The sequence below is a fragment of the Varanus komodoensis genome, unplaced genomic scaffold (assembly GCF_004798865.1).
Source record: "Varanus komodoensis strain SLA01 unplaced genomic scaffold, ASM479886v1 scaffold298, whole genome shotgun sequence".
Classification (NCBI taxonomy): Eukaryota; Metazoa; Chordata; class Lepidosauria; order Squamata; family Varanidae; genus Varanus; species Varanus komodoensis.
Window position 1 is genome coordinate 34,040 of NW_025335756.1, and position 17,293 is coordinate 51,332.

General features: G+C 39.2%; 1 protein-coding gene across 2 annotated transcripts in view; it reads right to left on the reverse strand.

The window, feature by feature from the left end:
• LEKR1 (leucine, glutamate and lysine rich 1) overlaps window positions 1-17,293 on the reverse strand; it is a 64,078-nt gene that overhangs the window by 32,536 nt on the left and 14,249 nt on the right. For both annotated transcript variants that reach the window (XM_044434696.1, XM_044434697.1), the window contains 4 exons: window positions 16,312-16,431; window positions 15,187-15,362; window positions 10,618-10,803; window positions 2,187-2,268 (listed from right to left, as the gene is read on the reverse strand). In XM_044434696.1, the coding sequence (XP_044290631.1) occupies window positions 2,187-2,268; window positions 10,618-10,803; window positions 15,187-15,362; window positions 16,312-16,431 (564 nt within the window). The remainder of the gene's footprint in view (window positions 1-2,186; window positions 2,269-10,617; window positions 10,804-15,186; window positions 15,363-16,311; window positions 16,432-17,293) is intronic.

Sequence of the window (17,293 nt, forward strand, 5' to 3'; positions counted from 1 at the left end):
CTAAGGTGGGAGACTTTGAAACAGTTCCCTTGTCATGATCAAATGAGATTTTGACTAATGCTTTCTCCTTTGCCAGGGCAGGGGACCTATTAAAATTGTCCTCCCCTAGAGGCTGATGGATCCAGAAGGCTTTCCAAAGAGCTCTTGCAAGGGGTTCTAGCTGATTTGGGTGGAGGTCCTGTCAATTCCTAGTCAACTTCTGGAATACAGAGATCATGTTGCTCCCTGTTCAACTTCTGGAGTACCAGGTGGTTGACACAATCACTCCAAACATGCACTCTGTAGCAGAACTCATATCACTCTGTAGTATACTCCAAATATGAGAGCGATGAAATAAAACAGGAAATGGCTTGAGTGTGGATAGTGAAAAGCTCCTAGTGGGTTAAATGAAATTTTGGTATGCCTACATGCATTTATATCTGGGGGAAGTGAGAGAAGCAAAGAATCAATACTTCACTGCTCTATTCAATCTTCTTTTCGCTGCCCAGAATAATATAAGGATAAAATGCAAGTGGGAAGGAGGTCTATGTACTTCATTCTGAGCATCCTCTTGTGAGATTATTGCATACCTTTTATTTTTAAAAAGCAGTACCTGTGTGATGTACTGAAGTAGCATATATGCTGTGTCCAGACTCAGTGAGGGCCAGTGCCTTGTGCTTATCATCCTCTTCTCCCCAGGATTTGGCCTGTACTTGAATTATGTAATTGGACTGAGTAAAGGAACTGCTCCAAACCACATATAAGACATACAAGAGGAAGTGTTGGTGTTCCTATTTTCAAACTATAGGAAGCATGCACATAATCTCTCCCTACTTCTGCTGCCATGTACCTCCCAGAAGCCTCATCTCTCCAGGCATTTTTTTCCACTTCAGCTTGGGTATCACAATTGACTCTGGCTGAGAAACACATATGCATGGCGGGGGCGGGGGAAGCGGGTGAGCGAGCTGGAGTTGCAGAGAAATAAATCTTAATGGAGAAGACTGCAGATCTTCTCACCTGCGTGTACCTTTACTTCAAAATCAGCTTTTCACACATATATTTTACAGTTAAACAGACATGACTGCTACTGTCACATCTACTTCAGATGTCACCAAAAACTTCACCACGCTGAGGGAGCAGGAAGGTTTTGTGTTTCTAGTCTTTCACAGTTGCCAACACCTCCACTTCATCCTCATCTGCTCTCCTATTCTTTCTCTTGAGCTCATTGTTGCCACAGAAAACACAACCGCATGCAGACATACCATAATAACTATTTATGATTTCTCGACAATGAAGAAAGATGACAGGAAGAAAATTGATGCATTCAAAACATGGAGCTGGAGGAAAGCTTTGTGAATGTTCTGGACTGACAGAAAGACAAACAAGTGGGTCCTAGATCAAATCAAGCCAGAACTTGCCCTGGAAGCAAAAATAATGAAACTGAGTCCATCAAACTTCAGGCACATTATTTTAAGCCTAGACTCACTGGAGAAGACAGCAATGTTAGGGAAAGCTGAAGGCAGAAGAAGACAGGGAAAACCAACTATGAGATGGATTAATTACACAAAGGGAGCTACAGTCTTCAGTTTACAAGAGCTGAACACAGCTGTCAAGGTCAGAACATTTTGGACGGTATTCACACAAAGGGTCACCGTAAGTCAGAGATAACTTGATAACACATAACAACAAACCACAACTGGAGAAATGTGCTCTTTCCTATTGGAGGCATTTAATCTGAGCCCATTCCAATTTAAGAAGCATGCCCAAAATCTGGTGGTATATCTGGCCAAAATCTGGTGGTAAAATTGCTGAATGCTGACATATGAAATCTATAAAGATAGATCTGAGGGCTCTCCCCACCCTCCATGAGATCTGGATGTCTGACTAATAAACAGCATTCTCTACAGCAGGGAACCCCTTAATGATTTGCTTTGAGTTTCTATTCCAGCTGCTGTCATGCATCCCTACTCCAGGTCATGTGACTTCAGAAGACCAGCATAGAGGTAAAATATTTAATTTTGTAATATATTTATATATATTCCATGTTTTATAAATCCTAAAAAATCTAAGCTATTTTCTCAATCTTCAGTGTATATTTAATAATGTTATTAAAGTATTCACTCTTTATATTGTTCTTATAACATATAATTATAAAGAAATTCGGTGGAAAGACCTATACTTGATGTGAAGAAAATTAAGGATCTTACATGAATAGTTCTTTATAGTGGTTCATCTCAGCGGTTGATTCCTGGAACTTGAGTTTAATTTCTTCTACACTACGTGTTAAATCTGAAACAAGAAAAAATAATAATTAATCACCTGTTCTACTCTTTTCCTCAAGGGCTCAAGATTATGCACATTTCAGCACAGTCTTTTTACACTGTGATTTATACATTAACAATTGAATTTTATACTTGTGGCTGTTTCAGTGAACACTTAAACGGAAATCTGTTGAGACTTTACAAAACAGTATGATCTTAGTTTTCTTAATGTTGAGTTTCAAGCCAATTTTTGCGCTCTCCTCCTTCACCCACATCAAGAGGCTCTTGAGTTCTTCTTCACTTTCTGCCATGAGAGTGGTATCATCGGCATATCTGAGGATGTTGATATTTCTCCAGGCAATCTTAATTCCAACTGGTGATTCATCTAGCCCCGCCTTTCTCATGATGTGCTCTGCATAGAAGTTAAATAGGCAGGGTGACAGTATGCAGCCTTGTCGAACTCCTCCTAGATTAATCACAACCACAAGCACCGATGTCTGGCTTTGCTTTCTTCCTTCTTCCTTCTCCATCCCTTTTCCTTTTGTGCTATTCAGAGTGAAAGCCTGAAGGCAGGGACTATTTGGTTTTTGCTGCTATGTAACTCATTTTTAAATTGTTTTAAATAAAGCAGTACAAATAACAATACCCTTGTTATTCTCAGAAAAACTAAAAATTCATGCAGTTTAATATAAAAAAATATTCAGATAATTAGCTTAGGTAAATGAGAATATTATGAATGCAATGAGGGCCAAGTCACACTTTGCATTTGGCCATTTTTTGCAGATGTGGGAGTCACACAAAATTTTCTAATTCTTTTATAAAACTCACAAACAAAATTTGATCATGACTACTCCATTACTTTTGGCAGGAATTTCCCCACTGTAATAAAAAACCATTCCTATCCTGATACATTGTATATGTGCATTAGAAATCAAAATTAACCTTCACTGTCATCATTCCCTAAATATTGTACAGAGCTGAAGCTCCCAATCTTGATTAAGACGTCATGCACAAAAGAGAAATGATATAAACTGTTAAACTTTGCAAGCTGATAATCAATAAAAGAGGACCAATGGTTTATGGGAAACATTAATTTGCTTTGATGGGGTGCAACAGCACCCACATAGACAAATGATCACAGCAAGTGCTGAAGGAAAGAAACAAGTCTTGTAGACAAGTCCCTCCCCACCCCACAATTAATCTGTCACCTTTTGTTAGGTTGCCCTGGCCACAAAATGGCCTTTCTCCCTGCTCCCTGCTGTGACAACAGTAAGACACCTCAGATTGCACATCTCCAAAGCCTGCTGCTTCCCCTTCGGTGAAATCATGTAAACTAACTGAATGACTTTTGCAAGACTGAACAACAGTAACGCCAAAAAATAGCAAAATGCCTAAATACAAGCCTTGGGAAAGTCACAAAAATAGTATTTCTTGGGAAATACCCGAGAGTTTAACAACTGAGAAGAGTAGCTATAATAACTTCTAACACCCTGTCTTGTGTGTCCATGAGTGCTTAGTTTCTCTATGGAAGTTGACCCAGAAAGGTTTTAGTTAAATTATTACAACTGCTGCTACTTACAACAGCAAAGAACAACTGCTCCCTCCCCCTCAACCCAGCAGCATCTTAACTGTTTGCCTGGTTTACAGTGGCCCAAATTTTTGTTCCCCCAGTGCATAGCACTTGTGGAGCACCACAATAGAGCAAAACAATTATACCACTGCAGTAATATTTTGTGCCAGAGAAGCGTATCACTGATACAGCCTTTAAGCTGGCACAACTTCACCCTCAAGTCTTCCACCCCACCTGCCTGCCTTGCTGAAATGCTCTTGATGTAGGCCAGGCACAAGCAACTTGTGGCTGCAACTCCCAACAGCTCTAACCAGCACAGCCAATGGTGAGGGTTTTGGGAGTTACAATCCCACAACATCTGGATGGCCACAAGCTGCTCATCCCTCAGTGGGCCAGCACACAAGTTTGAATTGTGCAGGTGGGAAATCACTTTCAGGATGGGGAAACTTGAAGCAGAAAAACAGGGAAAGGGATGAACACACCTTACCATATTGCTCCAAAGCCCCCTCTCCTAAAGCTGCTTCTCTCTCTCTCATTCTCCTCGCCCCTTTTTTTTTATCTGTTGGGTCTTTAATATGCACATTTGCATAGTTCCATTTTTAAAATTAAAATTATTTGAAGTTGCCATAGTTTCATATGACAGAAAAAAAATTTCTTCCTTAGTTACATATTGCAGAATTTTACAGTTACTTTTTATTTGCATTCAGAATATTTAACTTATTTATGTTATTTCACTCAGAACTTTTCATATGAAACTGTTCAGTTATTAGCATCTGAAAAATCCGACAAGGACAAGACCCTCCTCCACAATAACTTTTCTTTAAAAAGGTATTCTCAATGGCTATAACAGAACTGGTCACAGTGACCTCTTATTACAGGCCCAGCATTGCAGAGATATTATAGATTCCACACAATCATGTTGAATGTTGAGATAACTTTTAAGTGAACCTTTTACATTTTTTTCTGAAAAGCTCCTCTTCCCAGTAAACCACATTTATTGAGAAAACAAACTTACATGCAACAAGGAAAAGAGCTGTAACATACAAAATGCTACCATAATAATCTGAACAGTTATTTCAGTGTGACATAATGGAGAACGGTTGAACAAAAAGAATGAGAGTTACAGGTAAGCAACCTGTCTTTCTTCTTCATGGTTTCTGTATATCACACATATGGTTAATTAGCAAGTTTACCTACCCCTGGATGGTGGAACAGTATTATTACCAAAATAATAACTGTCTCTCCTGTCAAAAGCCGAGCCAGCACTAGCACAGATGTCTATTCTGTAATGTTTGATGAAGGTTGATGAGGCTGCCCAGATGGCAGCTTTGCATAGATCTGGCAGAGGTTTTCCAGCATGCAGAGCAGTTGACGGCATCATCACCCATGCAGAGGGTGTCCCCAGCAGCACAGGGAGTTGCAGTCCTGACAGTTCATATGCCAATTGTCCCCACCACCCAAGCTGATAGTCTTTGGGATGACAGCGGCTGTTCTTTATTCTTACCTCCATAACAAATAAAAAGTTTTTGGGATCAATGGAAGGATTAAATTTTGAACCAGTAGAATGCTAGCACATTACAGATACAGCAGAGACTTCAATAGATTGGATGGGGAAGTGATGTCCTGATCCAAATGAAAGGCGGATGCTATGCTTTTGGAATGAAAGAAGGGTCTGGATGCAGTACTACTTTTTCCTTGTGGAAGGCAAGGTATGGGCAATCTATCTGTACAGGATGCAATTTTCTAAATCGTTGCACCAATGTTATTGCGAGAAGGCTTTTCATTTTGCAGCATACAACCTCCTGGTGAAATGTTTCAAAATGGCATCCAAGACAGTTTTAAGTTCCTATGAAAGGTCAGAACTTACATGCTCTAGGGACAGATCCTGCATGCCATAAGGCACCGTGTTTACATGCAGGCATAGAATTCTCCCCTGATCCTGAGAGATCAGGTCCACTTTCAATGGAAACTGAATGTAGGTTCAGTTGGACATCTTCAGGGCAGAAGCAGCAAATGGTATTCCTCTGGCTAGGTTGGCATGACATGTCCACCATCCAAGACTTGAACAAACCAATTTTATTACCTAAAGATGCAGCTGCTGGTGGTCACCCATGGTGTTGTAAGTATACACAAACCAGAACTGCAGAGGTCACATCTGAAGCCTGACCAGTGGCACCACTAAAACCATAGCCACCTTAAGGCCAAGAAGCCATTGGATCTGGAAAGCTGGCACGACACTTTATCTGCAAACTTGGAGGCCATCTTGATAATAACCATAAGTCTTGTCTCTGGGAGATATACTGTTGCTGCTGTGGAGTATAGGCATAATCTCATCTTAAACACCCTGCTGGAGGGGTGTTCCTGTACACCACCTTGCATTTCTTGAAGGAAAAAGGGCAGGATATTAATATAATAAATTTCTGTTATGCCCTTCTAAAATAATTATTCAAAAGAAATTAGCAAAAATATATATTTAAAGCAATAGCTAAAATATAATTAAAACAATAATGAAATTATATAACAATGAAAACAGCAGAATCACTGCAGGGAACATAACCAAGATTAAATTCAAAATGCAAAGGCCTGCTGAAGTAAGGAAATACCTTGCTTGCCAAAGGTGAGCTGTGATGGGGCCAGACAACTGCCTTCTGGCTGGGTGCTCTGTCTTGGCACCAGTACAGAAAAGGTATTTTCCTTGTGCCCCTTTGTTTATTCATTATTGATTAAATAAATAATAATATGGAAATATAATGAACATAATAATCATTATATTTCCATACTTCAGAAGTTGGAGAAGTGGAGCAATACATGATCTCAAAAGATCATCCCAGTCTTGAGGAGCAGGCAGATTCAAAGAGGTGCCTGGAAGAAGCAATTTCAAGCACAGTTTGTAAGCCTTCTATTGAAGCAGAGGTACAGAACCTCTTCCAGCCAAGAGCATGTTTTAAAGATTTTGCCATCAATAACTAAGATAGCATGTGTCCTCTTTTTACAGAGAACTGACTTCTGTTTTGAAGATACCCTGTTTGAATGGCTGTTCAGTCCAAATCCAGTTTAAAGATAAGGACTCATCAGAAGGGTGACCTGGACCTTGAAGTTGCCCATCAACAGCACCAGAAGAGCAGACAGAGCAAGGCACACAAAGCTTTGTGAGATGAACCGTATTTCTGTTTAAATTATAATGCTTTCTAAATTTGCATTCATACTTATGTATTAACATATGCAAATTCTATGCCAGTAAGTGCTCTTTTGTTCCCTTTTAGAGATGGGTGTCCTCTTCTTTGGCAGTTCACAAGTGACCTCCCTATTTGTTCAGTAACTGAGCAATCAAAGCATTTTAGAACTGGGATGGGGAGGAGAGGGAGAGAAACGGCTATTGTTGGAAACGGTGAATGTGGCCTCTGGGTCTGCACTTCTGCACCTCCATATCAGGAGGAGATAATTCAGTAGGATATGAATCCATCATAAGATGGCAAAATTCCATGCGATCCTGGAGAGGCAGGTCCAGTGGATAATACTGGGGTAGATGTATAAAACAGCCTTACCAAATCAAAGGCAGTTTCCTGCGTATACTTAAAAGAGAAGGGAATGGCCAAACTGAACATTGCTTGAGATGAACACTTCCATTCCTCTTTTGGTTTCATTACTCTACATGTGTCCTCCTAAAAAAATTGCTCTGCTCTCAGGATATCAGTGTCACAGAAAGCTGCTATTGTCCCAATTCATTTGAGATCTTCCTCCATAAAATAATGTCCTTTTTATACATGCTTTTCAGTCCTTCTAGAACCCTTAAGGGAACAGATGATTTTGAAAGAGTCTCTTCAAAAATAGATATATCAAAAAATAGAAATGTACCTCCCCCATGAGTGCTTAAAGTACTGGTTTGTTTAGTTCTTGCTTGGATACATAGAAATTCAGTTTACTGAGGCTTTTTTTGCTCCACAACTGGTCATAATGTCTTTCTGTTTATTGAAAATAAGAGAGCATTCAGCCCCTTCTGGGGTAAAATATGAATTCAGTTTACTAATTTTCTGGTCATACTGACCTCCAAGAAGAGGAAGATAGATTAGGAAAAACAAACATTTTTAAGCATGAATATTTAAAATTACTTCACTGAGAACAAAATGTGCATTTTTATTATGCCAATTCTAGCTCATTAGTCCTAACTGTTCTTTATTTTCTGTTACTCAATATATTTACCACATTTAAGAAAATGTAACTACTACCGGTCCTCCTCAGATATCACAGCTTCATTAAAGTGTGGTAATTACATCTGGAAAGTTTGTTTCCTAATCACCTACTAGGATGTTCATTCTTTCAGAGAAATATTATATGCGGGGGGGGGGGGGACATATCTGTGTAGGTGGAGAATAGACATGAACTGGGGCCATCTCCTCCCTACCTCTGTATAATCATTATTTTCCTGTGAAAGTGTGGGAAGGAGAATAACTGATTTTTTAGGAGAGGAAAGAAATCCTTTTGCAAGGTAGTGGAAAGGGTTTTAATTATTTAAAAAAAAAAGATTAAGCCACCATTTAGAGTGGCAGTTTGAGTGAGCTCAGCTGCCCAGAAATCTGCTCAGATTGTTCCTGGGAAGTGATGTCATATGATGATGTAGAGGCATTCACAGAGGCATTTTTAAGTTGGGGAGGAGGCTTGTAGACAGCCATCTTTTCCAGTCCAGAATGCACCTGGGAAGATGCTATGCAGCTATGTCATCATGCAGAACTGTTCCCAGGGGTGTTCTTGACAATTTTTCACAGGAATGGCAGCCAGTCTTCTGAGTGCAACCAAGTCTCTACTTTGAACAGCAGCTTTGACTTTCTGTTGCTTGAAACATTAAAAACTGAAGTACCTGAAATTGCTATGACTTTTCATTCACTGTCTCTGAAAATTAGCACAATACTTTAGCTCAGCACTAGTTTTCTCATCCAGCTGATTTGGAAGGAAGATGGTAATGGTTATGCATTGTGGTAATGCAGGCTCATGGCACAAGATACTCTTTATTTTATGGAGTGAGAACAGCAACATGTCAAGAAACTGTCCACAGAAGGCCTGACTGAGGGGCTCATTCAGCTCAGGCAAATATTCTGCATTTCATTGTGTTAATTGAGTTAAATCCACCTAATTCCCTTTCTTATGCTTCTACTACAATATGACTACTGTTACCATATTGCCATTACTGTTGTTTATGGAACAACATAGACATATTACCATATTGCCATTAATGTTGTATATGGAACATTATGTCCATTATTCATTATAAGTACTGTTGCACAAGGTTTGAAATCACATCCTTTGAGAGAAGCAGCACTTTGCAATTATATGGTCATTTTCATGTATCAAAGGTACTCATGAATAGCACATTATCATAGCTGCTGGTCAGGACTGTGGAGTGGAAGATGGCATTGCTTCCAAAATTAAGTTTTGTAAGTCACCCAGAGAGATCAGCCATGGGGCATTACAGAAATAAATAAACAAACAAACACATTTCAATTAAAAAGCAAGCCACACAGCTTTTTAATGTGTTAATACCTGCACTGGACTTTAAAAAGAAGCAAGAGGTTAACATTACGCATCTTAAATTTCAGATAAGAGACCACAAAATTAGCAGAAGACCTGGGCAATACCAAAACAGATGCAAGTTTGACGTGTCTAACTGCTCCATGGCTTGACTATATCCAAAATTCACCAAGAATGCCTATGCTACTATAGCTATCTTGCCTAAAATGATAAGCTAGAACAGTTGTAAATATGAGATGGATTGACTTCATAAAGGAAAACACAGCCTTAAACATTGTCTTTTAATTTCTTGGCTGCAGTCCCCATCTGTGGTGATCTTGGAGCCCAGGAAAATAAAATCTGTCACTACCTCCATTTCTTCCCCATCTATTTGCCAGGAAGTGAGAGGACCGGATGCCATGATCTTAGTTTTCTTAATGTTGAGTTTCAAGCCAACTTTTGAAAGACGCTTGCTCCTGGGGAGGAAAGCTATGGCAAATCTAGATAGCATACTAAAAAGCAGAGACATCACCCTGCCAACAAACGTGCGTATAGTCAAGGCTATGGTTTTCCCAGTTGCAATGTATGGCTATGAAAGCTGGAACATAAAAAAGACTGAGCGCTGAATAATTGAGGCCTTTGAATTGTGGTGCTGGCGGAGACTCCTGCGAGTCCCTTCGACCGCAAGGTGATCAAACCAGTCAGTACTAGAGGAGATCAACCCTGACTGCTCTTTAGAAGGCCAGATACTGAAGACAAAACTCAAATACTTTGGCCACCTAATGAGAAGGAAGGACTCAATGGAGAAGAGCCTAATGCTGGGAACAATTGACGGCAGAAGAAGAAGGGGACGGCAGAGAATGAGGTGGCTAGATGGAGTCACTGAAGCAGTTGGTGTGAGCTTGAGTGGACTCCGGGAGATGGTGGAGGACAGGAAGGCCTGAAGGAATGTTGTCCATGGGGTCGCAATGGGTCAGACATGACTTCGCGACTAACAACAACAACAAAACATTGTCTTGAACAGCTGTAAAAATAATCATACTTCCTGGTTCTGTCCCAAATTGGAGGAATTATAGTATCCTTAAACTGAAATTTCAGAATAAGTCAGGATCTGAATCCAGAGTTTGATCCCAGGTTGTTCTAAATAACAACAATATAAATTAAGATTCCCCATGTTTGGACATTACAGGGAACTGTGATTACTTTAAAAGCAGACAGGAAATCTTCTAATCTTCTCCTTAAGACCATGTTGCCTTTCACTGGATCCAGTCATTGTTTTTAAAATTAATAGCAGCATTCTCTTACCTTCAGTTTTCTTCTGTAGTTCATGACATCTGTTTTGTAATTCACTCTCTCGTACAAGTGAAGCCTGAAGCTGGTCAGCTTCCAGTTCAGCTGCATCTAACATCAACCTTAAACGTTGTACCTCTTCCTGGAGGACCAGGTTTTCCTTCTGACATTTGCCTAAGCTTTGGTTCAAACTGGAGATCTCTGAAAAATAAAGTTGAAGTCAAAAGTCCAAGAGTAAATTGTAAATCAATGGAAATAAAAAAGCATTCTGGTCATGGGATTTATCTGAATCCATTAGAGTGCAATCCTATGCTTGCTTACACAAGAAAGAGTGCAGCAATCTGGTGCCTCTAAAGAAATCAAAGGCAATGTTTGCACATATATATCTTTCATGTTTTCAAATATTCATGCTGATGCTCACTTTAAAGATTCCCTTGGCTCTTGAGGCTGTAGAGGAACAATGAGGTAGTCTTATTTTTCTTATGTTTATTAAATATCAGCTTCTGAAGAGAGTTAGTGGGTCTGTGCACTGCCTTCTCATACAGTGAGCCACTGGGACTGCAAACTGGAGTGTTCCTTGAACAGTGAAGTGTTCCAAGACTCTGGAAGAAACTCAGTTTTGTCAATGATTGGCTCCCTCTCATCCGGAGGGACAAGAAAAAATGAAGCTTTGCCTGGGCAACAACTTCATCCAGTGTCTGCCTCCTGGCTCTTCCTCAGTGCCTAGTTAAGAACCATCAGTGGAGAGGTGCTGCTTTCAAGAAGGCTGCTTTTAGAGGCACATGTGGTAGCAACACAAGAGAGGGTCTTTTCAGTAGCCAGCTGTGGAACTCCTTCTCTATTGTCTTTCCACCAGCAGGCAAAGACTGCTTTAGTCAAGAAAGTGTTTGGCATGTAAGTGGGTCTGTTAGGTTGGGGCTGCTTTCATTTTGTATTTTTTTATCCTGTAATGATGTTTTTATTCCACTGATTTAGTCAATGTTAATTGTGCCTGTAAACCTTGAGTGCCATTTTTCAGTAGCTGAAGTACAAATCAAATAAATACAGAGATAAATGACATGAAGGGAGCATCACCTACAGGGAAGCCGGTATGTCGATCTGTTATGAACAAAGGTTTTGCGCAAACACAAGAAGAAACTGTAGCTTAAACGGGCGTGCAAACAAAGCATGATTTCCATAGCTGCTCCTGGAATGGTTTGTTGTCAGGGGCAGCGGAGAGAGAACAAGCCTCCAGTAATCCATGGTCTCTTGTAGGGTTCTCGCAGGCTTGGTTCCAACAAGCCATGTTCAGGCAACACAATCAGCAGCACTTGGGTGTGACTATGGAAAGCACCTTCTGCTTGTGCCCTGCATGCATCATGCTTTAAATAAACTACTGTGGCTGAAATAACCTTTGTTCCTGTTCATTCCTTCATATATATGTTATCGTCAATGTGTAAAATGGGGCATTGTATAGCAAGCCGCCTGGAGGAATGTTGTCCATGGGGTCGCGATGGGTCGGCCACTAATAACAACAACATAGCAAGCCATGGCAATCTACAGAAAAGCATGAAATGTCTGTGTTATTTTAATATATACTTTCCCTAGGCACTGTATCGAATGGCTAGGCATTGATGGCATTCTACAGAATGCCTAGGCATTTGATACAATGCCTGATGGCATTCTATATCAGTGGTTTTCAACCTTTCCACAGCTGGGTACTGGCAAAAACAGGAAAACCACCTTGGGGACCTCTGAGGCAGAAAAAAACCACCATACAGTATTCTGTGTATTACTTTCCAAACACAAAACCAAAAAAATGAAAATTCTCCAAATCAACAAGAAACCAAGCAACAAAAAATGCCAACAAAATCCTGAAATTGGCACAGCATGGCTCCTAGCCAGCTCCCACCAAGCTCTCTCCCCTCTCCCTGCCCCCCCCCCAGCACCAGCGCACCCCCATGAATGCAATGCCAACCGAGGAAGAGGTGGTGGAACACAGCCCATCCCAGTGCTGGTCTGCAACAAGCAGGATGCAGCCCCTCCATGGACAAGCAGGAAATCTCCTGTGGATCAAAGATGTATAAATCACTGTTCTATACAATGCCCAATTTCACACATTGATGGTAACATATATATATATTTCTACATAGGGTTATGAAATAGAAAATTCAACTTAGATAGGGCATTCATTTTTATAATGGAAATTCTTCCCAGCTATTACATTTTTAGTTTGGACCATCTCTGTAGATCTTTTTGAATCTTCATTCAAGTTATTTTATAATTGACTTGAAATAATGTATTACTTTGTCCAGGCACATTTATTCCCAGAAACTTAACCAGGTTATAAGCTATTTCGCATTGCTCCCATTCCTATATTGATGAACTCAACCTTCTGTTCATCCCCTACTTCCTTGTTTCTTCTTCTGAACAGGTATTTGGTGTTCCCCAAGATCTAATTACTTATGATTTTTTCCCAGAGAAGGGGGATTCTTTGCACAAAGTAACCCACATGCAATTCTGGTTCAGAGTTTTTGTCCATTATGTTACATTTACTTATATATCATGCTTTTCTTTAAAATATATCATTTAGCTAAAGTTGTGTCTAAAAACAGCCTTCACTTTAGAGTATGCATAAGTTGCCTTTTGGGTTAAGCACTCACTATCAGAATTATACTTTCCACAGTGGTTTGTAATGAAATACGTAAATATATTGCAACTAGCAATATTCTGGAAAAAAAACAAGCAAACAAGAAAGCAAAAACACACAAACTCTCTGTGAAACATTTTGTGAATAATTGTCCAACATTGTAGCTGCTAAGATTCCATCACATTTTTTATATACATACATGATTTGAAGTCCTTTGTTCCAACTGCAACTTAATTTTAATTTGTATATTTTTATATTTGACTAGTGAGCTTCCTATTTAAACAAGATGAGAGTCCAAAATTCAGTTCCCATTTGCTAAGAATGCATGCTTATGTCAGTTGTTACTGGAATGCACATTAATTGTGACAAGTAAGAGCAGAAAGACTAAAATTGGAGGTAATTATAAGTGTGGTCTGAATTGCCAAGTGCATAAATAGCAAAACACAATTTCAAAATGGCACTACCTGCCTATGGGCATAATGTTCTTTAACCTTCAATTTCTGCTATTCAAGCTCAGTGTCAACATGAAACATGCTTTAAAACAAGGTCTCTTTTCCACAGCACTTGTATCTCTTAGAAAAAAGAAACATACATATTTTTTGCATTTGCCTAAAGAATCATATTCAGAATCTCTCTACAACAGGTACTGAAATAGGCAATTATCATATTCAGTAAGAAATGCACATTTAACAAGTCAGCTGCTCTCAACATTAGCAGAACCTCTTGTACTAACTGACAAAAATAGCACATCCAAATCAGAAGGAACAGGGATTTTAATAGATTGCCCTCCAAAAAGTGTATACCAAAGATTAACATATTGTGCATAAACAACCAAAATCAAAGTCACTCTGAAGGTCATGTATACCAAAGGAAATATGTTTTAAATGGATTTTCCTATAACCCATCTGATCGTGTCAAATTCTTGGCAGAAGTCCAACATCAGAACAGTTTAATCATATCCCATAGCCTTCCTTTTTCCGCTATTCCATGTTTCTGTTCTGAAATGTTACTGCAAATTTAACCCTTCTACAAGAACACTGGCATATTAACACCTCCAGTAGATGATGGAAAGCTAAGAGAACAGCAGTGGCAGCAACACTGCCAATGTGTGTGTGTGCTTCTTTCTTGCCTTTTGTGAACAAAAGTGCACTGAGTTATACCCTTGAGGCATCTTTGGAGACTTCAGATTCCATGACCCTTCCACTCTGTAACTGAAGGGGAAAGATGACAGTTGTGTTTTCTGCGATGCAGAAAATTCCCAGTGTTGTATTTTGTTCAAGCCATTTCACATTGTGACCCACAAAGAACTAGTCAACAATCATGAGCTGTTCTATTCAGCTGCCTTTGTGCAGCAGAATACTGAGCATGGATTCTGGAGATCTGGATCTTAATAAATGTTCAGCTATGAATCTCAAAGTAAGTCAAAGTGCAGGAGGCAACATCAGTGGGCACTGCCAAAGCATGGCTACAAATGGGCTATTTGACTGCTTTGCTTCTCATGTGATAGTTGTCAAACAGTGAGCTGTCACATGAGAAGAGAAGCTGAAAGGAGATCTTTTCTGGCAAAAGAGGGTGGTGAGTAGCTTACCCCCTTCCCAGCAAGATTCTATAGTTTTGGTTTGTTTTCAGTCATTCCTATCATTTCCTGAGATAATAGGTGCTTGGGAACTGAGTAAATAACCCCATCTATGGAGTTTTGACAGCTGTCAAAACTTGTAAAATACACGTGCATTTTATAGCTTTAATTGTTTTGCTCCAACCAGAAAACAGCAACTATTAGGCTGTATAAAAATATAATAGCTATGAAAGAGAGAGCAGGCAAGCAAGAGATATAGTTTTCAGTGTAGAATTAGTGTGGGGGCTCAAAAAATGAATTAGAATTGTAAATCAGAGTAAAATGCCTGTAGAAATGACCAAAAATAAGATGTTAAAACAGCTATACTCCAATAATTTACCTGCTAAACCTGTTATATTAAAGGCTTTTAACTGTAAAACCCCCTCTCCTTTTAGTGCACTCCATTGGCTAAGAAAGCCAAATATCCCTTCTTTTATATGGTTTAGCTCACTTCGTATAAATGGAAGAACAACAAAGGCCTTCTTCAGAATAAGCAAATGTTGTTTCAGAGCTTTTCTGTCAAAAAAAGAAAAAAACCTATTGGTCATTGATTTTTAAAACAAAGTAATACGTAGAGCAATACGTAATACATATAATATTTAGAAGGATACTGATCAGGAAAGGCAGCAAATTCAATTCTCCACCTTATTTAATGACAACACTTATTCATTCCACTTCAGCTCATCAGTACTTTGACTGCATTTCCAAATTTTCAATTGAGCTTCATAAAGCAATTGCAGTTTTATTTCCCATGTTCCTGTCTACCCCATATAACTGGCACTACTGGTATATACATTTTTGAATATCACATACATAATTAAAGATATTATTGACTGGACAAAATGGATGCTCGACAAAGGTTACAGCTAATATACATATTTTAATGGCAGTTGTATATAATTTTCACAAATATTTAGCATGCCAAACAACTCGTAGACATTTTTCTAAATGGTAGCTTAAAATTTTGATGTACAATACTTATAGCTAAGCTTTGACTTATAAAATATCACTCCAAGTAGATAAAGCAAGTAAGTTTAGACAAATGAAGATAAATCTAGAGAGCTCTTTCAACAGAGTTTTGCACATGCTACTTTCTTCTTTTCCATCTCAGCCAAAAGTTGAGTATTACAAAAGAAATACAGTTGAAAACTACAATGCACTGTCTTTCATTTCTGACCCCTATCCTTCTCAACCATTCTGCTTCAGCTTTTCCTGCCATGGTTCAACTTCCTCACTGCTGTTCGTATGACTCAGTCTTACAGAAGCAACTGGAAACCACTTGACCATGAACTAAATACACCTGCAAATAGGCCCCATCTTGCACCTGTCTATATTATTACTCAAACTTGTTAGACACTGCTTCAGTAAGTGACATGTACAAACTTATTCTATAATTTTACCAGATCTATCCAAATGTGTCCATCTCATATTTCACAGAAAAAGTTAAGTGATCTTAAGATCTTACCGCAAGAGTTGTGACTTTCCACATAAAACTTCCCTCTCTTTCTGGATGCATCTCAAATGTTCATTTATATTTTCTAATGCAGCTTGCTTATTTTCAAGCTCTAGAGATAGTGTTTTTATTCTGTAAAAAGAAAATAAAAGATAGCATTATAAGCAGTGTACCTTATAGCCAGGTGTGCCCTTCAGCTCATGGATTTTTTTCCACTCATGACAGGGCAATTGGTAACTCAGCAGAAAAGTGTTACATCAGAAAAACTTATAAAGAGGTTTTTCCTTTGAATAAGTTCTTGGGTATTAATTTAAACAAGTTTGTTTGCATTTTTCTTGCTTTCTGTAATTTTAATGGTTTATAGTTCAAACCTCTTTTTAAAAAAAAACTTTTATCTGGGGGGTGGGAACCTTAGGGCCATGTGTCAAATCCAGCCTTCCAGAGGACCTATCTAGGGTTCCCCAGGTGACCATGTCACTTCTCTTAGCCCCATCTTGTTTCCCCCTGGTGCTGAAGCAGTTTTTTTTCCATTCTGAAAGGTTGAAACACTTCTTCAAAGGCCTAGTTAGTAACAGTAAGATCTTGCAACTATAGTATGCTGCTGGGGGTTCTATTTCATCATCCTTTGCACAAATAGCTGAGGCAGAAGCAATTTTCCCCTTTGGGCCTGAGGCACAAGCAGTTTCCCCACTGCAAAGCAAACCTTAGCGGCTGGAGCCCAAAGTGCATGCATCCCAGTAGTCAGGTCTTGCTTTGCAATGAGGGTCTACAATCTCCTCATGTACAGAAGTGCAGCTGTGGTCCCTTTGCACAGATACTTCATTATATAAAGTCTTCCTGCACAACGTTTTGCAGAATGGCACTAATGGATGAACTAATTTCATTCACACTTCTGGAACCAATGCTGTGAACTTTACTTTCAGGTGCTGCCTTCCCATCCCAGACATTCATATTTCATCAATAAAAGTTTTAATTTTTTTGAACTGCCCAGAGA